Below are 24,492 nucleotides of genomic sequence, written 5' to 3'. Positions count from 1 at the left end.
AAGATTGTGTGCTCCCCTCACTGCTCTCCAGATACGCCAGGCTGAGGGACAGTAGGCAAGGGCTCCATCCACAGTTTCTGAAGTAGTGATCACAGCCCCACAGTGGATACAGTACTAATGATTCTGGGGTTACGCGCTAGCTAACAATCTTGATACATGACGTCACAAGCTGCACAGGGTTAAAGAGGAGCAACATCTACTTTGTGGCAGTGGAGACTCTAAGACATGTAGCAAGCGACATCGGTCAGTCTCTCCCTGAGCAGGTGGGGAGGGGAATCAGCCGACCTCCGTAGTGTACAGTCACCCCTGCTCAGAGCTGGCACGAGGTCTATTCACCATTTAAGCCCTCGTGGCCTTCTGAACAGGGATGAATTTCACCCAGGCTGAATGCTGGGAAGAAAGTTTGCCCTAAGTGAATTGTCGAAGGACATGTAACACATAGGCAGGAACAGACCCCAGGGACCCAATGACTAAAGACAATGAGAAATTTGGCAGAAAGATGCCATATGTGGAGTGGAGAGTGACTGGATATGTTTTCAAATGATGGCTTGTGATTAGAACGCGAGGATGGATCTGCAGGAGTGTTGTACTAAAAAAAGCAAACCACACATGCTGCCTAGCTACAATGGGCTGATCAAAAACATGTTTGTAAAGGCTTGGATGAGCACACAGTGAAGAGACTCTGCTTTACTTATGCATTGCCCGTTTAGCTGAATCCTTGCATGCTTGATTTGCGTGGCTGTTCATTAAACACCAACACAGTCAAAGCAGAGGGCATCTCCTGAGGGTTAGTGACCACCTGGGAGAGTCGATTAACCCTAGTTAGTGGTTTGTGCCCCCAGAAATGCCCTGTGCCAAGATCATGGATGCTATTTTGCTAGCCCAGGTCTTTTTAATAAACAAAGTACTTGGAAGCCACTCCCTTCTGCTCCTTCTTGTTAGTTTCATTCCTTCACACAAGCAGGACCAGGTTAAGTTTGTGCAGCACTGCTTTTGCTCGTCCACTCCCATGTGGTGAGAGTGTTATTTAGAAATAGTTTGAGGTTTTTTACATTGTCTGGATCAGATGCAATGATACATTCATTTGTTACAAATACGTGCATTTTACCAGTTAGGTTTTGGTGTCCATGCTTTAAATGTTATCAGTAGCAATTGTGAGATAGAGCCTCAGCTGTTGACTTCAGTGACGGAGTTCACCCACGTAGGATACCTTGATCAAATGGCATTAGATCTGCACCACAAACTCTACCCCATTTCTGGAAATGGCAAACTAGTTTTCAAACTATCCGAGTAGGTGGACGTTAAGGGGGAAGCAAAATTCAGCTTTAAAACAGAAATCTGGCTGTCACCTTAACCATGGAGCAATTAGTGGTTGCTCCATACTTTGTCTGTCAAGTAGCATCACCTGCTTCCTGGATTATGGGAGAGCCCATGGGTGGGAGCTCCTTAAAATATCAGCTGCACCTCACTGATGTGTTCAAAGGCCTTTGGCATCAGTAAATCAAAAGGTGAGAATGAAGATGAGAAAAGGTACCAGCAGGCTAATGCAGTCACTGTTTATTTTAAACCCAACATCGTTCCCAGCTGTGAGTTCTGAAATATGATGGCTTGAATTTCCCCCCCCCCCCATAGAAAAGTACAAGAAGGAAAAATAAGCTGAGGTTGTGGAGGCTTGAACTGCACTATTCAGTCTCCAGGAATATCTAGGCCACTGTAATTAGTAAGTTCTAATTGCATTACACTTCTAATGACAATTAAAATTTGCTTCTACTGACATTAATGTCCTAAACTGTAAGTAATAGATGTGTGACAGCCTCACAGGAACCCAGAGAACAGAATGCACTGCTGAGTTCATGAAACCATTTTCTTCCATGCTGTATTAATTACTTTATGTGGCTGCTGAGGCTGGGCAATGAGAGCAAAACACTTGACACCGGTGTCTCTTTGCATTGTAAGCAAGCCTGTGTTGACTGTCTGGGGACTTTTCTAAACAGAGAGTCAGGCCATGTCTTCACTACCACTTATGTCAGCAAAACTTATGTTACTTGGAAGGGGGAATCCAGGGCACAAATTGTGGCCTTGCAACTCAGATCCCCTCTATTTCCCGAACCCCAAATTCTGCCCTCCCCCCACCCCAAAGCTCCTGGGTGCCACAGCTCCACACCTCCAGAAAATCAGGGTTGTATTCCACTTCAGAACATCCACACAAAGCGCATGCTGCATCTCTCATCAGGAAGCAATGTCCCACATGTTCGGCCTACTGAGATTTGACTCCCACGTAAAAACATAAGAAATTGTTTGCTTAAAATCTTTACTCATTTCTTACCTTTAGTTGTTTGCCGTGATGCTGAGATTCTGATGCCATCATGGCATGGCACCTGAGGTTTGTTTAACCTCTGCAACAAAGATGTGTTTAGGAATAATAATGTTACGTATAATTCATGCTGTTGGGAAGTTTGCTCACTGCTTTGAGCTTTTATTCAATCATACAATTTTCTGTTATGTAAAACACACACAGTCATTCTGAACCTACAGGATAACATCTGGCACTGAAATTAACCACACTGGTATGGAACTTGGGTGATTACAGACTGCAATCATGATCCATTAAGAGTGTATGCCACGCAGACTTGATAGCAAGCTGCATAAAAGACAGCAGCCACTTCCACAGACACAGCACCAGAGCCTCTACGGCAGAGTAGTTGATTTAAACACCCTCCTGACACGGGTGTAAATGACTTACTCCCCTGCAATGCCGTGGAGGAACAGGCCACATGGTATATTAAAAACAAAGGTGATCGGCAAGAAAAGATTCAATAGCCCCTGCCAGCTATAAGAGCCCCAAAAGAACATAGATCCATCTGTGACATCCAGCCAAGCTGTCCATTTTCAAATATTCGCCAGGCCAACCTTGTCAGGCAGCTGTACCAGTTCACTAGCTCCTCAGCTGATGTAAATTGGTGTCACTCCACTGAGGTAAATAGCTGCATCAATTGACAAGCACGGAGAATCTGGCCCCAAGACATGGCTGAGCCAACAGAATTCTACTGCTTCCCAGTTGTTTGGAACCAGTTCCCTCTTATATGGCACAAGGTTTGAGATGCATTTGTTTCCATGCCTCTCTTCTCCTCTGCGTAGGGCAAAGTGCATTCTTGATAGGCTTTCCATAAAGAGCTGAAACGTGGCAGAATTCTTCAGAAGCTCGACAGAGTAAGTATTTCGATGAGTGCTTACTGGGACACGGGATAAAATTTCCAGCTCAGCTAAGCCTGTTGGATCAGCTCCAAAAGTTTGGAACTTCATAATAAACATAATGGAGCGATCACTTTTTTGATAAATTCTGCTTGAGCAAAACACCAGCCCACCCTATGCATTGATCACACTGATCGCTCTACGTGATTGGAAACAAAATTATGCTTCACAAAGAGCTTCGAAACTACTCTTCATGAGCCAGACTCTGATACCTTTACTCAAGTTGAATGGCATCTTATTCCACAAACAGTCCCAATTAAGTGCTTTTGAAAATCTCATTCCGTACCCTATCTCCATGTTTAGATGCCTAAATCCTTTTGAAAATCAGGCCCTTAGTCAATAACATGGCCCACTCTTCCTAGCTTGCCCCAGACTGCCTCATGAATCTTGTGGGACAAGGTGGGTGAGGTGATCTCTTTTATTGGACCAGTGGTGTGAGAGAGAAGCTGCCAAGCTACACAGAGCTCCTCTTTAGGTCTGGGAAAGGTACGCTGAGAGTTACAGCTAAATATGAGGTAGAAGAGATAGTTTAGCATAAGTAGTTAGCGCATATTCCATTCAAGGTGAAGAGTAGCCAGAGGGTAACGGATTATTATAAGAAGCCATAAATCCAGTGTCTTTGCTAGGCACTATAAATCATGGTCTTAATAAAGTTATTTATTTAAGCTCCTAGGCTCATCTTTTGAAAGTGTTGTGCATGTTTCCTTTGAGGATGGGAACTGGTTGATGACTTTATAGCTGACCTCTTTGTGAAAAGAGATCCCCCACAGGAGACGGGGTGTTTTTGACTTTTATCATTTTCCTGAGCAAGTTCATTTGAGAGTGTAGCGATTGCCTGGTTTCACTCACATAGTTATTGGCAGTGGTGAGCTGGAGCTGGTTCGCATCGGTTCACGCAAACTGGTTTTTAAATTTAGAAGCTGGTTTAGAACTGGTCGTTAAAGGGGTGGACAAACTCCGGCCCGCGAGACTGTCCTGTCCGGCCCACCTGAGCTCCCAGCTGGGGAGGCTCCTCCAGCCCCTCCCCCCTCTCGCAGAGCCTCAGCGTGCTGCACCGCCGGCGCCAGTGCTCTGGACCGCTCCTGGGCAGCTCTGCAGCTCCTGCCCTTTGAGCGGCATGGTAAGGGGGTGGGTCTGCGAGCTCCAGCGGGCCACGTGGCATCCATACATGCTGCCCTGAGCAGCATGGTAAGGGGGCTGGGCCGGGGCTGGGAGAATGGGTTGGATAAGGGGCAGGGAGTGGTTGGAGGGGGCAGAGGTTCTGGGGGGGGGCAGTCAGGGGATGGGGAATGGGGGGAGTTGGGTAGGCGTGGAAGTTCTGGGGGTCTGTCGGGGTGGTGGTGGATGGGGTCGGGGCAATCAGGGGACAGGGTGCGGGGCGAGTTGGGTAGGGGCTGGGGTCCTGGGGGGCAGTTAGTGTGTGGGGTCTCGGGAAGGGGTGGTCAGGGGACAAGGAGCAGGGGGGGTTGATGGGTTGCGGGTTCTGAGGTGGGCAGTCGGGGGCAGGACGTGGGTGGGGTCAGATGGCGGGGGATAGGCTATTTTGGGAGGCACAGCCTTCCCTACCCGGCTCCCAATACAATTTTTCAACCCCGATGTGCAGGGCCAGCTTTAGGAAGTGCGGGGCCTGATTCAAACAGTTTCGACAGGGCTCTGGCAGGGATGACTTTAAAAAAAATGCAAAATAACACGTGGGGCTTGTACTCACCGGGCAGCGCTCTGAGTCTTCGGTGGCACTTCGGTGGCGGGTCCTTCACTCGCTCCGGGTCTTCGGCAGCACTGAAGGACCCGCTGCCGAAGTGCCACCGAAGACCCGGAGTGAGTGAAGGACCCGCTGCCGAAGTGCTGCCGAAGACCCGGTAAGGAACAGGTTGTTAAGATTTTGGCAGCTCATCACTGGTTATTGAGGTGTTTAGCGTACTGGATGAGGTGCACCACATGTTGTGATAGGTGTGTGAAGGACCCATGGATCTCGAAAGGTGTGTTGTAGGGGGTGTTGATCATTGTAGCAGTGGAGCTACAGGTTTTGCATCGGTTGTTCTGGCAGGGGCTGGTGCCACTTTGAGTTGGTGGCTCTTGGTTTGTGGGGAGCTGGCTTCTGATGATGAACTTGGAGAGGCTGGTGGGGGGGGGTGTTTGAAGGCCAGAAGAAGGGGTTCAGGAAAGATTTCTTTCAGAGTGGTTGTAGTTTGATGAAACCCTGTTTGGGTTCCAGTGTGGGGTGGCGGGTGACAATTAGGGATGTGCATTAAACTAAGGCTGTATTAAAGCAGATTCTCTCTGAGTATTTAGATGGCCTGTTCCATGATGCAATCTACTTCTCTGATGGTGTGCCCTTGTCTGGTGAAGGCTGTTTTGAGTGTGTTAAGGTGTATATCCCGGACTTTCTCCTTGGAGCACATTTTGTCACACCGGAGAGCCTGGCCATAGATAACAGATTTCATGGCATGTTTGGGGTGGATACCTGATCTATGAAGGTAAGTGTGGTGATCTGTGGGTTTCTTGTACATGGTTGTCTGTAGGGTTCCACTGCTGAAGCTGATTGTGGTGTCCAGGGAGTTGATGCTACTGTTGGGAGTGTTAGAAAGAGAGTTTAATGGAGGAGTGATGGCTCTTGACATTGTGGTGGAAATTTCTGAGGGAGTTTAAGTCATATGTCCAGAGGATGCAAATATCTTCATATATCTTAGGTGTATCATTGGTTTTGAGGTGCATTTGAATCTTGTCTCTCTGACATATATCTTTCCCCACTTCAGTGGAAGTTGTAGGGTTTTGGGGCATCTCAGGATCAGGCTCCTCGTTACTAAGAAGGAGGTAAACAATTTCAATAAAATGACCAAACTGCATCTTCATCCAAACGTCTGAACAGAATCAGGTTTGAAAAAGTTCAGTGAAGTTTTTTTCCTTCTCCACCGTTTCTGTTCTTCTTGGAACTAGTTGGGATTTGGAAATACTCCAAGAAATGGTCTCCTTGCAATAATTCTGCCTTGACTAGCGGAAGAGCTGGAAATCTTGCAAAAAAGCCTGTTATCTTACTTCCAGTCCAATTTTGAAGGCTCCAGATTATCAGATAAATTCCAGATAAGCATCTGGAGTTTCAGCCTCATGCACAAATCCAACTTCCCAATGAGTTTGAAGTTGTCCCACTGCTAAGAAATACACACGCTGTACATTCCAATTGCTGTGAATGATGGACCCAAAGTGAGCATCATACAAATTATAACAGCGATGCACTTGGACATAGTAGAGACCAACCTCGATGTGGTTACATAAGGAAATGACAATCCCTGTTTGTCTTACCAGAAGAGAAATCTAATTGTCACTCGCTTGTAAAGTGCATGTCACATCCCCCTCCGGTGGCAGGTCCACAAGGAGGATCAAAGCCTACTGTTGGCTAATGGAGTTATTCCTTTAGCCGAAGTGGTAGAAGGCTGTGCTGAAAGTCCAAGCTCAATGCTTGCCTAAGACCAGTGGTGTGGACAGTCAAACGCAGGCCTCTTCCTAACACCTGCGATTTCACTAACTGAAATAACCAGATATCCTCGGCACAGTACTGCTTACCAAGGGGACGAATCTTTGAATCACATCAAACTTCACGTGATGTCAGACACTGGTTCAAAGGAGCAGTGGGTGCATTTGTACGATACCAGCAACAGAGATTGCATTTACCTGCTAAGGAAGGTATTTTCTGTAATTTAGCGCAATGAGAAGGGATTGAAGCTGGGGAGGGGGGAGGCTGCAGAGAATAGGGGAGTGAAAGAAAGAGGGAATTCTGTTCTTATATTTAATACTGGGCCTCTTTCAGGTATCCTAATGGTTCTTTGGATTGCCTGGCTAGCTACTGAAAAAGGCCCCAATTCAGTAACGCCCTTAAACACCTGCTGAAGTTCTTTGCTGAATTACAGACTTTAAAGTGCCTGATTCTGAAGCTGATGGGAAGAACTCAGGGTTGAGCCCAGGTTGAAGATGGCTTCATTAGTTCCTATGGCTCAGAATTGAAATACACCTCAGAACTATCTAGCAATTACTTGGGGGGAGGCACAGAACATCACCATGAAGGCAAGTCCGGATTAATGCAGGGGCTTTAGGGGCTGCAGCCCAAGGCCTCGGGCTAAGGGGGGCCCTGCAGGACGGATGCAGCCTGCTGCTTCTTTTCATCTGGCCCATGGCAAATCTCCACGCTGCGGGCCGGACACCAGTCCCCAAACCTCAGCACCTTCCCCTCCACTGACTTGGATCTGTGAGCATCAGGTTGCTGATGTGCCCCTTTGGCCCCTAGGTGAGGGGCATTCAGGGAATTTCTGCATGCTGCCCCCGACCCCAGCGCCGGCTCCACAACTCCCACTGGCCAGGAACCATGGCCAATGGGAGCTGCGGGAGCAGCGCCTGTGGGCACATGCCGGCACCTTGGGAAGCAGACCAGCACGTAACCAGGGCAGGCAGGGATCCTGCCTTAGCCCTGCTGTGCCACCGCCCAGGAGCCGTCCGAGATAAGCATCTCTGGCCAGAGCCTGCACCCTGCACTGTCTCTCACACCCCAATCCCCTGACCCAGCCCTGAGCCCACTCCAACCCCCAGGGGCCCCGAAAAATCTAATAGCCCTGGGCCCACAGGAGAGTTAACCCGGCCCTGCACGAAGGTGCTAAGTACCTCTGCTTGCAGGGGAAACCACAGAAGCTCAATGTCTCTGATTCAGGCCCTAGTCTGTCTCAGAAAGGGCCCCATGAATCTAGCCGCTGGGCAATTCCTACTTCGCCTCGGAGCTCACAGCTGTTGTGCCCATCAGGCTAGGAACAGCCTGCCTCTATCTGCAATGTTCCCTCGCTTTCTGAAATCCAGGCTCAAAGCCACAACAGAAAACTCCCCGCCATGGGTGTCTGAGGCTGTGACACAGAGAGGTTCCGTTGCAGGCTGTTGCTCTAGGAAGGCAGATGATAATTCATGAGACTTGAAGAATGTTTCTCATTCAATTCCAAGCTCTTCCTGAATGCTGGGATTTTACTGGCAGAGCTCGCTGTGCTACAAGGCTAATTGCTCAGGGTAACTTTCTGATCTAGGATAGGCAAGCCAGGGCTGGACTATATCTTGCTCTCTCTGAAACACGAGACCTGAGCACACAGGAAGAGCCGACTATCAGCTATGATTAAGGATACTAAACCTCTGAAAGCAGAACCGTTGATCCACGAGAAGCCAGGGTGGAGTCAGGCTCTGATTTACCTTGTGGCCAACTTAGAGCTGCAAACACTGGTCGATGCAGTTTTCACAGCCCTAGGTTCCCACCGGGACCCAGCAATTCCCTTCCTCCCCCACATCCTACCCTCACCCCCATAATTGCTCCACAGGTACAATTCATAAAACAAGTCTCAACTGGATACAGATTATATGCCTCACACATGCCATTTCTCCTAGTGTCTTCGAGGGGTGGGTGGGGGAGACACTTCCCTCAGCCTTGGGAGATGTGGGACAACAGCCATAACAGCTCCTCCCCCATTTCAGGAAGATCTGCGGTAGGGCTGGAGCTGCTAAACAAAAAAATAGCTGAACAGTGGTCTGCCAAATATGTAGTTTAATCAAAATCAGAACGTTTCATGTCAATTTCAACAAGATTTTCAATGGGAAAAAAAATCTAAAATGAATCATTTCGACTGTCTCATTTTGATAATGTCAAAAGGTTTTAATCAAGTAAAAACCTTTTGCTTCAACTGTAATGTTTCGATGCATTTCACTTTGAATATCATAACATACTGATTTAAATATACTGTATTCAGTATTTTAATTGAATGTAAAAGTCAAACCAGACTGTATTAAAATGATCAAGTTAAAACTACATGTTTTGACATCTTTGAAACAAGATGATTTGATTATCCCGAATAAAAATAGTTCTGAATTATTGTTTTTGGGGAAATTTTAAAATTCTGGCTTTTGTTCCAATTTGGAAAGGAAAAAAATTAAGTGTCAGAATTTCCCTCAGAACAGAAATTCCTGTTTCCAGCCAGATGTAATCTTAGAGCCCACAAAGCACTGGCATTCTCTAGCATCCATACTCTATACATTATGGGGCATTTTATCCAGTGTGGACTGCTGGCTAGCCTGACCTATTTTTAGCTACAGAACAAAGGCCTAGGGGGTGTCTATGCCATTGCCGCCAGTACAGCAGCTGCTTTGGTAGGAGTAGGCTGTTTCACCACTCCAATGCTCTGTGAGAGGAAGACCAAAACCCCAACCTTCAAGCAATACAGCAGGGCTTGGCGGGGTATCAACCCGAGAGCCCAGTTTGTGCAACCCCTACAGGGTTTGGTCACTGTTAGCTGGGGATATGAGAGCAGAATTTTAACCAGATCCTGTACAGCTGTGTTGGGGTTAAGTTAAAACCTACTCCGGGTGACCGCTGTCATGGTATTAGGAAGTGAGGCACAGGCAAGCACCATGTAGTAGGGAGAAAGGCACAGGCACACAGCCATCCTTTTCCCTTCCCTTCTGCTTGTTTAAGATAGATAAGCGTTGCAGCTGCATAAGGAATGTGGTTGTTTAAAGAATACCCTTTGCGTAAAGAAGTGTTATCTTCCCCTCCCTTCCTTTCCCAGCTACAAAGATGAGCTCGGGATCATGGCCCCTTCCTCCCTCTCCTGTGAACTGCTGATTAAGGGAACATGTGACTACAATTACTGCAAAGAAATGTAGCTTCACGGTAAAAATTTCTGTATAACATGTTTAATGCTGTAAACAGGGGCGGGTATAATGATATTCAGTATATAGCTATTAATATTCATTATATGGGTGTTGGTATTATCGAATAAGGGTTTTGGGGGTGAAGTAGTAAATGTGGGTATTTACATATGAATGTACATAAAGAAGTGTGATGTAATTAACTCAGTGCTTACTCCACAATTGGGTCTAGGGGAACAAATTCCGCAATAAAGAAGCCCGTCTACTCAATCTGCCTCTGGGTCCCCCTGCTCGTCTTCTAACAGGCTGATTCCCATTTCTCTTTGTAATATTTGAGCTTAGACCCCAGGCAGTATTTATGGCATAAAGAGCATTTCTCTGCGCTTAGATACCTCAGTGACAGATACTCTATAAATACAGATGGATGGGTAGAGAGTCACAGACAAGACACAGATGTGCCTGTGAGAATATACAAACTGATTTGCTATTCAGTTGCGAGCACAAAGAAAATGACTGGTGGGCAGCAACCAAGGTAGTTATTGCAATAAATGTGTGACAATAGTGCTGAGACGAGATCGAAGTCTATCCCTTGACCCCAATCATCTGACCTGACTCTGGGATATGAAAGGTCACAGGCCAGGACTAGCCTCTGATGCCACTGGTTGCTAACAGAGTTATCCTAGTTTTCATTGATCCCATTTAAAGGCATTTCACTTAAGAAAATCATCATTAAAAAATTCCTGCAAAGCCATTCTTGGCATCCAGTGACCCAAGCAGGGTACGGATCACTTTCTTTTCTCGCCCATTTTTGGATGCGCTGTTAAGAGCCAAGGCTGAGTTATAAATCTCACACAGAGCCATGGTGACAGGGTGCCAGGTTTAATAACATCCCACCGCTTCACTAGTTTGCAGCTAGCAAGCAAGCAGATTTTTTTCTTCCAATTCATTCTTTGTTTAATTACTTATTTTTCTAGAATCCCACATTAAAAAACACGTCTGAGCCTGTCAACAAATTACACCCTGGGCTATCCGGAACAGTATTCATGGGATCACACTCAACCCAAAGAGATGGGAATTCCTAGTTAATTACCAGTACAGCTTTCTACTTGACACTACCAAGATGTACCAATCTCAGACATGTAACCACATCTCCCAGCCTCTCAACTCCACTAGCTTTTCAGATTTAGAAAAAAAAACAACTACCGTAATGTCTCTCTTAGACTCTGGGGCCTTTGATGCAGAGACTGTGTTTATTTCTGTTTTTGCCAGGTACGCTATAGTTCTTCTAATGATGAATCACCTCTTTAACAATTCACTGCTCAACTGTTGGAATATTTCCCTTGGTAACACAAGAATGGCTGTACTGCATCAAACCCGTGGTCCATCTAGCCCAGTATCCTGTCTTCCGACAGTGGCTGGAGCCAGGTGCTTCTAGGGGAATGAACAAAACAGAGCAATCCTTTCTCTGTTGTCCGGTCCCAACTTCTGACAGTCTGGGGTTTTGGAACACCAAGAGCATGGGTGTCCCTTACCCTAAGGTAAGTCTACATTGTAGCCAGGGGTGCGAATAGCAGCTGGTGTAGATGTACCTGTGCTAACTATACAACAGCTAGCTTGCTAAAAATAGCAGTGAAGACGCTGTAGTGTGGGCCGCACAAGCCGTCTGTCTCCTCTAGGTACATACTCGCTAGGGCAGCTGGTACTGAAGCCGGTGCTAAAGCAGACCCACTTCTGATTTTAGTGAGCTAGCTATTGTACAGCTGGGCAGTCCAACGACACGAGCTGCCATTCATACCCCGGACTACTCATAGTGCCTTGTTTTATGGCATTTCCTATTCAGTGGGGAGTCAGTGTTCTGCTGTATGTCATTGTAACGGTGCTTCCTGTGGAGATTATCAGATGAAAGGCCCTACGGCTGAGTGCTTCCTACATGCTAATTAAGTCACACAACGTCCCGACGATCTGATCTGAACTACCTCCAACTCTGAGTGGGTTCAGAATCTGAGCCCTGATTGCAGATTTAGAGCTGGCTCCTGTCTCTATAATGGACCAAATCAAAGCCCTGCCTATTGGAGCACCTCCCAGCTTTGAGCTGCTGGATGATGGTTCACTAGACTTGAGGCTTGGCTCCATCCCAGGCATTGCTGTCTGTGTTCCCGAAGGATAAACTGAGGCACAAAGAGGGGAAGACCAACAATTTAAGAAGTGGCTGTGGATTGCGGGTGCCCAAATTGAGAGACTTTACGCCTGATTTTTAGAGACGGGAGCTGCCGTTGCTCAGTATCTTTGAATCAGGCCTAGGCAGCCACGCCAAGCACACAAAACCTGTGACACTCATTGAACATGGTGCCTTTGGAGGCCAAGGATTATGCGCTGGATCAGGATCAGAGCTGGGGATTAAACCCAAGAGTTCTTGAACTAAAGACTAGACCACGCTTTTCCTTTTTTATTCCTCTCCTCGCCCCATCCCTGTGAGACAGGGACTCTGGTGATAGACACCTCTTTCCACTGCAGTCTGGCTCTTCTTTGCTGTATTCTCTAATCACAGACCTTCACAAAAACTCTCTGCTTGTCCCCTTCACCCCTTGGTAGGGTTGTGCAGCAATACCCTCGAGGCAGGGAAGACCTGAAATGCAGCTGCCTTAAAGCTGCTGTCTCATCACACCATACAGCAGGACATGGTCATGCTCCCCAGCTGCTCTGCTGGCCTCCCTGCAGCCTGCATCCATAGTGGACCCAAACCTCTCCTCTTGCACCGACGTAAATCAGAAAGTAGCCCGTATAGTCCAACCGGTGTGAGAGTTGGATTAGGCCGGCTGTCTGTGTATTCTCCTTTCGTATTAAGCAAGATGCAGATCCCTAAACTTAGCCATGCACAGGATGGCCCAGATCCTCAGAGGTATTTAGGCTCCCATCTTACATTGACATCAGTGGAAGTTAGGAGCATAAATTATCTTTGAGGACTTGGGCCTACGTGTACAGCACCAACCCCCCTGTACACTGCACCACATCCCTCATCCTTAATTCTTCAAGTCAGTTGCTCCTGGCAACAGATACTCGATTGACCCCCCCGGAGACTAATGCACGTGTATCATTACAAGCTTTCCCCATTTTTCCCAGCTGAATCACGTGCCTCCTCCGTAGACACGCGGTGGGGAAGGTGGCCTTCGTGACACAGCTGCTCACCCATTAAGAACTTGATCAGGACCCCCAAAGTATAAACTGGGCAGAGGCATCCAACTCATGTCACATCAGCCACTGGACTGCCAGCAAGTGAGCTCATGGCTTTATTTATTTTACTTATAATTTTGCTGGGGCACTTTGAATTGCCCACTGGATTTGTAACTGAGGGAGTCAGGCCAATCTCTTCATACGTTTTGCAACAGAGGTGGGTTTTTTTTTAAAAAAAAAAATTTGTTTTTTTTTAAGAAGAGTTGCAATCTTGTGCAAAATAATTTTTTTTTTGCACAGGGCTGCGATCACAGTGCAGACCTGTAATGATTAGTCTTCAGCCACTAGAGGGTGCTTCTAGCTTTGCTTTCCAGATCTATTGCCTTCCGGAATTGCTAATATGTGGGGGAAAGGGGATGCTGGAAGTCCTTTGAAGCAGTAACGACCATAGAAATACACCATTCTGTAGTTGACATCATTTTATGTTGCCATTTCCGTACCCTCAGGAAAAATCTGATGCTTTTAGACAAAGCTTGAGCGAAAGGGCAGTCAGAGGAACCTCTGTTTTTAGATGGAGTGGTTACGTTTAGAGCTTAAAAAAAAACACATTACATTTATCAACCTGGAATAGGCCCAAATCCCCTGGATTACCCTGCTGTAGGTTTCAGAAGAGCCTAAATCTCATTGACTTTCAATGGGACTTCCACTCCTGCACCATCTAGGCACTTTGGAAAATCCTCCCCTTGATTAAATCTACTGCTGGAAATAGAATTACTCTATTCCATTCTATCAGGTACTTAGACTGTGCTCATCGCCGCTGTATCTGAGTGCCTCCCAGCCAGGCATTAAACCAGAGTGACTAACAGCTCTGGCTTTATACCATTGTATTCGAGATCGTTACTTCCCCCAACAGGCCTGATTTTTAAACTGACTTTTAAAACAGCAAGTTAGACTTCAATAGATTTTCTGCTGACATGCATCCAATAACTGAACCAAGGGCCCTGTGCCTTTTAGTGGTTAGAGTAAGACTGGGAGTGGGCACTTCTGGCTTTGTTAGCTTTGCCAAAGGATTGCTGTATGGTGAGACTTGAAGGCAACTCGCAGACCCAAACCGTACCCAGGGATACCTGTGCATGGCTCCCACTAACACCCAATGGAAATCACACACACCTGAGTGAGGAATTTATCCTTAATCCTTCCTGGTGCCTGTTTCCAGTTGTATAACGGAGCTAACATAACCAATGCTACTTGAGAGCAGTGCTGAGAGAGATTTAATACTTGTAATGCACTTGGTAATCATCAGGTCATGTTTAGATACCAAACACAGCAAGTGACAAGAGCTAAAGCAATATCTGGTTTCCAAAAGCTGAAGTCCCATTGCACCATCCAAGACCAGGGGCAGACAATGTAAACAAGGCAATAGATCCTGGAGAAATGCTTGAACTGGACAACAGCTTCCAGGGAGCCGCCATTGGTTTTGATTTTTGGATTCCAAATATCTTTGCTGTCCAAATATATGATTTTGCCCTTGAAGGCATGAGAGGAACAATGTAAACTTAGAAGGCAGGAAACTGCAACCATTGTAAACACAGCAGAGCATTTGAAAAACTCTTGTGGGAAGAAGCATCTTGCATCAACTGTAAACTAGAAGAACCAGAAACAAAATTTTCCTAAGTAATTTTTGAAAATGGGGCATAAGAGCTCTGTTACGTTCATGGCATACACACAGAGAAGTTAGATAAAAAAAGATTCTTGCTGGAAGGTTGCAACATAACACTCCTTTATTTCTTGGAATTCAGAACCCAAACACAGAAGAACCTCAAAACAGAGAGACACAAAGCAGGCTACTCCTTAAAACAGAGAGCCACAACTAACCCAGTCTTACACGAGGCCGGCTTTTCTGAAGACTGCCCTTGATAATTGCATGCTTCCCTACAGAGCCCTCGAGCCTTCAAACAGGAACAGGAAAACTCTCTGCCTTTAAAGTTTGCAGTTCCAACACAGTCCTCAGTATACCACAGGCTCCTAATTAGCATAGGCACTTCTGAAAATTTCACCTCAAGCAGCAAAGTACAGATCTGAATTTCCCCAGAGTTTGGGGATACACAGCAATCAGGAAATGGATGGTTACAGATTACTAACACAAGTTTTTTTAAAAAAGCCAGTTGAATTTTCCTCAGTGTCCTATAGAGGAAGCATGATCTTGTGGCCAAGGCACTGGACTGAAGTTCAGGAAACATGGATTCAGTTCCTGGCTCTTATGTGGCCTTGAGTAAGTTACTTAGTATCTCTATACCTCAGTTCCCTACCTGTAAAATGGGGATAAGTCTTCCTTTCTCCCTGATGTGTATTTAGATCGTAAGATCTTCAGGACCAGGGCTGCATCTTACTATGTGTATGTACAGCACCGAGCACAATGAAGTACCAATGTTGGTTGCTGCTGTAACACAAAGAATAATGTTAAACCCTATCTCTACATGGAGTTCTCTTTTAGCTCCATGTTTATTTCTCTTTATACCAAGCTTGGCCTAAAGAAACCATCACATTCTGTTTCAAGTGACTTGATAACTAGCTCAGTGCCCCCTAAGTAGGTGAATTCTCAATGGTGTACTTCTTCCAGTCTCAGTTGATAAAGGGATGTAGAAGAGAATAAGTCAAAGCCTGGGGCCATGTTTTAAAAACTTCTTTCAAATTTGGAATGTACAGTGTTTTGAGGTCATCTGTGGATTAGCTAAACCTCTGTGTAGTGAAGGCTGGGTGAGGAATGGGCTTTATAGGCTTTTTGTAAGAGGTAGAGCTGGTCAAATTTTTTTCCAATGGAACAGTTTTCTGTTGGAAAATGCTGATTCCACACAACCAAGATGTTTCATGGGAATGCATCATTTTATCAACGTTTTTGTGGGAAGTCAATGAAATGTTTTGTTTTGAATTATGGTACATTATATTTTGACTTTATAAATTATAAACATCACAATGAAATGTGTTGGTCAGTCAATGCAAAACTTTTTGGAATATTTTGCAAAAAAAAAGAAGAGATTTTTGACTTTGTTCCGATTTGGGACAAAAACAGATTTTGAAATACCAGAATTGCCTGTGGGACTGAAGGGGAGCTCTGGTAGGCTGGATTAGAGAATGGGGTTTCAGGAAGATGTTGTATGGAGGAAGGTGCAAAGACAAGTAGGATTCTGCATTCTAGGGAAGGAAGTGCCGTGTCCAATTAGAACACAGTTTGTAAAGTGCATTCTTTCCTTTTTCTTGGAATGATTCTAATGTCAGTCACAACTAAAACACAGCAACTCAGTTCAGCATGGAACGTGGCATTGCTTCCACGGGGAACTGAAGACAGGCAGCAACATTCCAGTTCTGCTTGTGAGTTCACTCAAATGTTTGCATGGATGCCACTTGTAACATTTTGACAGCAAGAATAATAGCATGTACGGGGATGGAAATCTCGTTTCTGGACAGCTGCTTATTCAGACTGGCTCTGCGTGTGTTCCTATCAGGGATGGGGATGGCCTGATTGATAGCTGGCTGGGGTGTGAAGCCTTTTATTTGTATGGGATAATAGAATCTCTCTTCAATAAAATGATGACGACATGAAGCAGTGTCAGCTCTAGAAACAGCTCATGATTCTCTGCCTTAAAAAAAAAAAATCACAGCTCAGGAGGATGCCCCAACAATAATAGACTTAGGAGGTCTTGAGATTAGCTGCAGCTGAGAACAGAAATTGACTGGACTCTGGAGACTAAACTGATTTGTAGACTGCTCACATCTAGTGGCCCCAAGCACAGAAATTAAGTAAAGAGACAGCCTCCATCCCAAAGAATGCTTGTCCGGGATTGTCAAAAGGGCACTGGATTTTAGTGGGAATTGGAGGCCTAATTCTCTCGAGCTGTTTGGAAAAGCCCAGCTTTCAAGGTGTATTAAAAGATCCAACAGGTGGAAGAAGCAAACTAACAGGTAGTTTAAACTAGGCTGTCGCAGAGCATTCCCTCAGCTACCCAGTGCACCACACTGCCTGGCCCATTTGAGTGGTCTCTAACTCACAACATACACACAGTCTGTTCCTTTTTCCCATGTCTACCTTTAACCTTCAGATTCCAGGCACTGCAAAACACAGTACAGGCATGTGTCAGGAGAAGCATGGCACCGAGCTTTTTCTACTATGCCCAGCTGACTCTCTGAGCTCCCCCTTTACTTCCTGTTCCTGCCAATTTGATTTGCCCCTTATAGGGCTAAATATCTCATTAGCCTAATCAGTGCCCCACAAACATCAACAATCCCTATCACAATAGGTTAACTGATTCCAGTTAAGCCTGCAAACTTCTCGGTCATTCAATTATCTCAGTGATCTGGGTGCTACACTACACCCAGCCTTAACATTTTTCGTGTAATGTTTTCACGAGGGTGCTGAATGCTTTGCTGAAATCCAATGGCCAGACTTTCCAGCTGTATTGAGCACTCACAAATCCTGTTGACATCAATGAGAACTGCTGGTGCTTAGCACATCTGAGAATCAGACCCCAAATATCCTGCATGTTTTTCTGTGTGCTCAACAGCATTTTACCATGACAAACTTTCAGGTATCATTTCTGCGTGACTGTGCTGATCTACCTCCTGCCGCTCCTGGTGATAGGATGTGCCTACACGGTGGTTGGCATCACTTTGTGGGCTAGTGAGATACCTGGCGATTCTTCTGACCGCTACCACGAGCAAGTGTCTGCCAAGCGAAAGGTAAGCAGCTTTCCGACCTCATGGCAGAATAATTGGGGAGTGGGTGTGCAAAGGCGATTGAACAAACTTGGGTCTCTGGTTATTTACTCTCTCTCAGCCATTCTTTAAATGGAATGTAACATATACACAGTGGCCAAACTTTTCAACAGTGGCCACCAACTTTGGATGCCTTTTTTTGGGGTGTACAACTTGACACCCAGAGTCTTGATTTTTAAAAGGGTTGAGACTTTCAAGTACAGATTAAATCAATGGGAGCTGCAGTGGCTCAGTGCCTTTGAAAAATCAGGTCCAACCAGATGCCAGCTGGATACCCAAAAACTCAGGTGCCAAAAAGGAGAGGTACATTTTTAACAATGTGGCGCTGAGTGCTCTGATACCAAACTGAAATTAAGGTGTGTGTTATATTTTGGAGACACTGGATGGCTCAGATAACTGATAATGGGATCATGCTCGGGACAGAGCCATCATTTCAAATCCAGTCCCAGACAGCACTAGCCAAAAGTCATTAATATAGGGCAAGGAGGAAAGGAGGAAATCATAGAATATTAGGATTGGAAGAGACCTCAGGAGGTCATCCAGTCCAACCCCCTGCTCAAAGCAGGACCAACACCAACTAAATCATCCCAGCCAGGGCTGTGTCAAGCCAGGCCCTAAAAACCTCTAAGGATGGAGATTCCACCACCTTCCTAGGGAACCCATTCCAGTGCTTCACCACCCTCCTAGTGAAATAGTGTTTCCTAAAATCCAACCTAGACGTCCCCCACTGCAACTTGAGATCATTGCTTCTTGTTCTGTCATCTGCCACCCAATATGTTTGGGTTCAATCCATTTCCTAAAGACAGGTATCCAAAACCCCCGCCATTCTCACAACAAAAATAATTGGCTCCCCTGGTTGAAAATCACAATAGAAAGACCAAGGGTTGAATGAAGGAGAAGACCACGACTTACTCCTTGAAGCAGTCCCTTCCAGGGCAGAGTTGAAGCACATTTTTGCCTTGCCTATCTATTTTCCTTTGGATAAACAGAGGACTTCACTTCCCAGGATGGCTACCCCACCATTCTTCTCATGCTGGCTTCAGTTCTATTAGGTATGCTTTGCTCAAAGGGTACAGTGTAAACTTCTGCTATAACCAGGGGTCACTCTCGTACAGGTGGTGAAGATGATGATCGTTGTGGTATGCACGTTCGCTGTCTGCTGGCTGCCCTACCACATCTACTTCCTCTTGCATTTTTTTAACCCCGATTGGTACCAGGAGAAGTTTATCCAGCAGGTCTACTTAGCGGTCATGTGGCTGGCCATGAGCTCCACTATGTATAACCCAATCATCTACTGCTGCCTCAACGACAGGTGAGTTATGAGTTTGGCTACTGACTGAGTGCAATAAAGGGAAGGTGTGGGGATGGTTCACGTACAGAAGAGGACCCTAGACATGGTGGTGAGTTGCAGCTTAGCAGGGAGCTAACACATCAGGGGTGGCTGTTCAAATTACTCAGAAAATTGTTTAGGTTTTCCTACAGCCGGAGCATACCAAATTAACAGCTACAACAGGGCTTCTCCCTACCACAGTTTCTTAAATTAAGAGGCTGATTTTCCCAAGTACTGAGCACCTACATCTTCATCGGAAGTCAACGGGAACTGCAGGTATTGAGCACCTCTGAATAATCAGGCATTACATTTTCAAAGGCTTTAGGCAGCTAAAATCAAATAAAAACTCCAAGCTCTTCCCAGCACAGTTTTCCCTTGTCAACAGGGCTACAGCAGAGACTGTAGATCAGACTCACCAGCATATACATTTGTTATAGCTCCTCTAGGATCCAGTAGTGCAGTCTAGTGGAGAATAATGCTGCTCCCCATCTTACCAAGGTGAAAATCCCTGCTAGAGCTGGGGTATATCCAATCTTTATTCAGTAAAAAAAGAAGGAGGGGGGGCATAATCAAATCGCTTTAATAACTGTCAGCTTGTATTTTCTTAAATGAAAAAAGTTCAGCATGAAGTAAGTTCTCATTTTGACAATTTGCTTTTCCTTTAAAAGGAAACGCTTTCCATTTTTCTCCATGGGGGTGAAAAAGTGCTTGGCTGTTCCCCACTTTCTCTTCCTTATCCCCTACTTTTCCAGGGGGCAAGAAGGAGGAAGAAAAGTTAAAGGGGGCAACCCCAACATTCAAAATGAAATATTTTCCTGTCAAACAATCTTTAGGCAAATCTTAATTTCTGAAATATCAAAACAAAGCAATCCAGTTTTGAAATACTTTGCAAAAATACCAACAAATATCAGCAGGCTCTAATCCATGCCCAAAGACCCTCTTGCTGCCCATCTGGGTCTGTATTTGTAAAGGGACCCATCACCATGGCATAAGAGGTAGCCTCTGGGTTAATAGATTATACTGATCCTACCCTCCCACCATAGCTATAATCCCTGCTTTATATAGAGACACATGTAAGTGCATTTAAATAAAATTGTTACTGTTCTAGCAAATACAAGATTATAAAACTGGGCCAATCCTGAAGTGTCTAGTCCAGGGGTAGGCAACCTATGGCACATGTGCCGAAGGCGGCACGCAAGCTGATTTTCAGTGGCACTCACACTGCCCGGGTCCTGGCCACCAGTCCAGGGGACTCTGCATTTTAATTTAATTTTAAATGAAGCTTCTTAAACATTTTAAAATCCTTATTTACTTTACATACAACAATAGCTTAGTTATATGTTATAGACTTATAGAAAGAGACATTCTAAAAATGTTAAAATGTATTACCGGCACGCGAAACCTTAAATTAGAGTGAATAAATGAAGACTTGGCACACCACTTCTGAAAGATTGCTGACCCCTGGTCTAGGCAGTCAAACTCCCATGGCTCAAGTGGGTATTTGGACGGAGTCAGGTTTTCAGGATTTGATCCAATGTTAAACTTGTATATAATGTTATAGGTTCATGCAAATTGAGTACGGCACACTTCAGGCTCCCAAGAGTTTGCAGTCTAAACTTGGTGAGAAACACATAAAACATTGGTAAAGCCCTTAATCAGTATTATTACGAAAACAGATATGTAAAGGCCATCAAGAGCTCTACTCTCGGAAATAAGAACTTGGAATGCGAAGAGGGACTGGGTAAATCAGAACTTGTTCTGAATAAATTTGTCATTTATACGCCCCAACTGCAAAAGAATTTTGCAAGCCTCTCTCTTTTACCAAGTATAATAGCAAGACAGTGATGGTGGATTGACTGTTGGCAGTGCAGTCCAGTGGTTACACTGGGGTGGATTAGGGATCACAACACAAGACACTGTTCTCAGCTTTGCCACTAACTGGTGTTGTGATGCTGGGGGAAGTTTGATGTCTCTGTCTCTGTTCTCCTACTGGAGATAGGAGCATAGTATGGATTGTTTTATTCACTGGAATAATTATTTATTAATCACCAAAATGAAGAATACTTAATAAGAGCTTTTAGATCCTGGATTAAAATGGGTTGTATGATAATACCTAGTTCTTATGTAGCACTTGGCATCCAAAATATCTCAAAGTGCTTTTCCAATGGATAGAAAACTACAAAGTGGGGAATAACTGGCTAGGCACTTGTACATCTTAGAACAGGGGTCGACAACCTTTCAGAAGTGCTGTGCCGAGTCTTCATTTATTCACTCTAATTTAAGGTTTTGTGTGCTGGTAATCAGGGCCGCCCAGAGGGGGGGGCAAGAGGGGCAATTTGCCCCAGGCCCCGAGCCCCACAGGGGCCCCCACCAGAGTTTTTCGGGGCCCCTGGAGTGGGGTCCCTCACTCGCTCCGGGGTGCCCGGCAAACTCTTGTGCGGCTGGGCGCAGGAGCTTCTGCCGCTCCCGGTCTTCGCCGGCGGGGGGGTCTTCCGCTCCGGGGCGGAACAACCCCCCGCTGGTGAATTACCGCCGAAGACGGAGCGGGACCCGCCCGAAGTTTAGCTCGGTCTTTGGCGGTAATTCGGCGGCGGGGGGCCCTTCCGTTCCGGGACCCGCCGCCGAAGTGCCCCAAAGACCCGCGGCGGGGCCCCCCTCCGCCGAATTACCGCCGAAGACCGGGCTGCGCTTCGGCGGCGGGTCCCGCTTCGGCAGTAATTCGGCGGCGGGGGGTCCCCGCCGCGGGTCTTCGGGGCACTTCGGCGGCGGGTCCAGGAACGGAAGGGCCCCCTGCTGCCGAAGACCCCGGGCCCCCGGAATCCTCTGGGCGGCCCTGCCGGTAATACGCTAAGGGCTGTTGTAAAGAGGACAGTAATCAATTGTTCTCCATGTCCACTGAAGGTAGGGCAAGAAGCAAGGGGCTTAGGGTGACCAGACAGCAAATGTGAAAAATTGGGACAGGGGTGGCGGGGTAATAGGAGCCTATATAAGAAAGGCCACTTTTAAGAACAGGTTGGATAAACACCTGTCCAGGATGGTCTAGGTTTACTTCAAAGTGCCTCAGTGCAGCGGGGATGGACTGGATGACCTCTCGAGGGGCCTTCCAACCTGACATTTCTAGGGTTCTCTGATATCCCAATGCCCACTTTACAGAAGGGTAAACCGAGACACAGAAGGGAAGTGACTTAAAGATCACATGGTGAGTCAGCAGCAGAGCTGGGAACAGAATGAGGCAGCATGGTCTAGTGAACAGAATACTGGACCATAGGGGTATTAAGGTTTGAGAGTTGGTCACACTTCTTGCATCAATGCATATGTTGGGTCAGGTGTCTCCTCCTATGGATTGCATTGAAAACGTTCTGTAACCAGCTCAGCAGTGCTAGGCCTAACATCCCTGTGCTTGGCTGTCTTCTCAGATTCCGCATTGGCTTTAAGCACGCTTTCCGGTGGTGCCCTTTCATCAACGCTAGGGAATACGAAGGGCTGGAAATGAAGTCTGCCAGGTACCTCCAGACCCAGAGCAGCATGTACAAGGTCAGCCGGATGGAGACAACTGTATCCTCTGTCACCGGCAACACTGAGGAAGACATTGAAGAGAGCAACAAAATTAAGCGCCTGTCCGTGGATATGACATCCAATGGCTCCTCCCGCAGTGACTCTAAAACCGTCTCCGAGAGCTTCAGCTTCTATTCCAACACACTCTCCTAAGCTGCCATCCAACTGAGCAAGGGTCAGAAAATATTGCTTATACCTACGCCCTAGGTCTCCATTAACCACATATCCAGGTGTGCCTGTGTTCACCTTTTCCTGATGAAGATGCTATGCCTTGGTTGTGGCAGTAGCCATCTCTCAACAGTGTGCCTGTCTGACCCAGTGTAATTACATCGGTTAATATCAATAATATCTTCTCTCTCCATGGTATCTTGCAGTCTTTTGCTGGACTGAATGCTTAACCGATGCTGTTCACTGAAAGCAGATATTAATTTATGATACAGCATTACAGAAAAAAGATGGTAGGTATCAGAACTTGGCCTTCAGTGCTGCTGTTCATTCTCAAGCTATGCTCTGCCATTGATTGTGTCTGAATGCAATATAGATTTCCACCGGGGGGGAGGGGTCCATCTCCTTTCCCCAGTACTTTTGCTATCATATCTCCTCCCTTACTTGCCATTCACTTGTTGCTGATTAACAAAATGGAGAAATGGTACCAATAGAGGAAGATAGGGCTAGTGACTTATGAAACAACCAATACACCTCTACCAGCTTAGTAGGCAACACTGCAGCAAAGGCCGCCTCTCTTGCACATGGTGTGTTAAACACAGAGGACTTCAGTTCCTTTTAGGTGAAGAAAAGATTGAGCTCTTGAGGTTTATTGCTACCATGCCTTTCTTTTTATTCTCCACTACTCAGCTATACTGAGTATATGTCAAGGTATACTCCTCCTTCTCCCAAGGATCCTATCTGTAGTGTAGTCCAGCAGAGTTTACTGGATTCAAGTTAAAGTTGACCATGTGACCTGTTCAGCTTCTTTTGCTCTTACAGCTGAAAAGGTTCTAGCACAACCCTTGATTTCCTCTGGGTCTCCTAGACTCACTCTTTGCACGATCCTAACCTCATGATGCAAAGACTTCAAGATCTAGGACTGCAGAATCAAGCCAGAACCTCAGGTGTTTTCTCTAGCTGGCTGGCTCTGGGGGTTTCAGATACACCTCAATCCATTGGCCTTGCTCTAATTCCTTCACAAAGCTAATTTGACACTCTAGAGCTTGGGAAAGCCTTTGTTTAAAGTTCTATATGGGGTTTGTGGCTTCTATCACCATTATCTGGATAGTCCAAGAGACGCACAATACCAAATTCACTACTATGTTCTTCCCTTTTTAATGCCCCCCCCCCCAATGCCCACCAAATTATTCTTAGTATATAAAGGGAAATACAGCAAGATTTGGGTTAGCCCTAATTGTCAGGAAATAAATATCGTTTGCAAACAGGCCCTATACCGTCAGCAGTGCCCCCTCCCAGCCCCTCAAAACATGCTTGGGTACTGCTCCTATACATGGCTTGGGTTTTCCTCGGATGTTTCCCAGTTAAGTGGTAAACTGGCCTGACTATGCTTCATTTAGGACACTAGAGCAGTAGGACCCTCAGAGAGTGCCAAGAGACACCTGTCTCCAACACATGCAATTGCGATTGGACAGGAGAGATGGCAAAAAGCATAATTTGAATGAATGAAACTTCATCAGTGTGCATGTGGGGCTATACCCAGGGATAACGAGAGAGGTAGCAGTAGATAGTGCATGTAGTCA

The 24,492-nt window shown here is 46.0% G+C and overlaps 1 protein-coding gene across 1 annotated transcript in view; it reads left to right on the top strand.

Moving 5' to 3' along the window:
- Positions 1-24,112, top strand: part of TACR1 (tachykinin receptor 1) — a 91,593-nt gene extending 67,481 nt beyond the window's left edge. Inside the window, exons 3-5 of the mRNA XM_045003044.1 lie at positions 17,673-17,823; positions 18,975-19,171; positions 22,606-24,112. Of these exons, the coding sequence (XP_044858979.1) occupies positions 17,673-17,823; positions 18,975-19,171; positions 22,606-22,897 (640 nt within the window). The 3' untranslated portion in view covers positions 22,898-24,112. The remainder of the gene's footprint in view (positions 1-17,672; positions 17,824-18,974; positions 19,172-22,605) is intronic.
- Positions 24,113-24,492: the final 380 nt, after the last annotated feature.

This window comes from Mauremys mutica, chromosome 2 (assembly GCF_020497125.1).
Source record: "Mauremys mutica isolate MM-2020 ecotype Southern chromosome 2, ASM2049712v1, whole genome shotgun sequence".
In the NCBI taxonomy this organism is placed as follows: domain Eukaryota; kingdom Metazoa; phylum Chordata; order Testudines; family Geoemydidae; genus Mauremys; species Mauremys mutica.
Note: the sequence above shows the minus strand (reverse complement) of the source record. Positions and strands in the feature narration are given on the sequence as shown.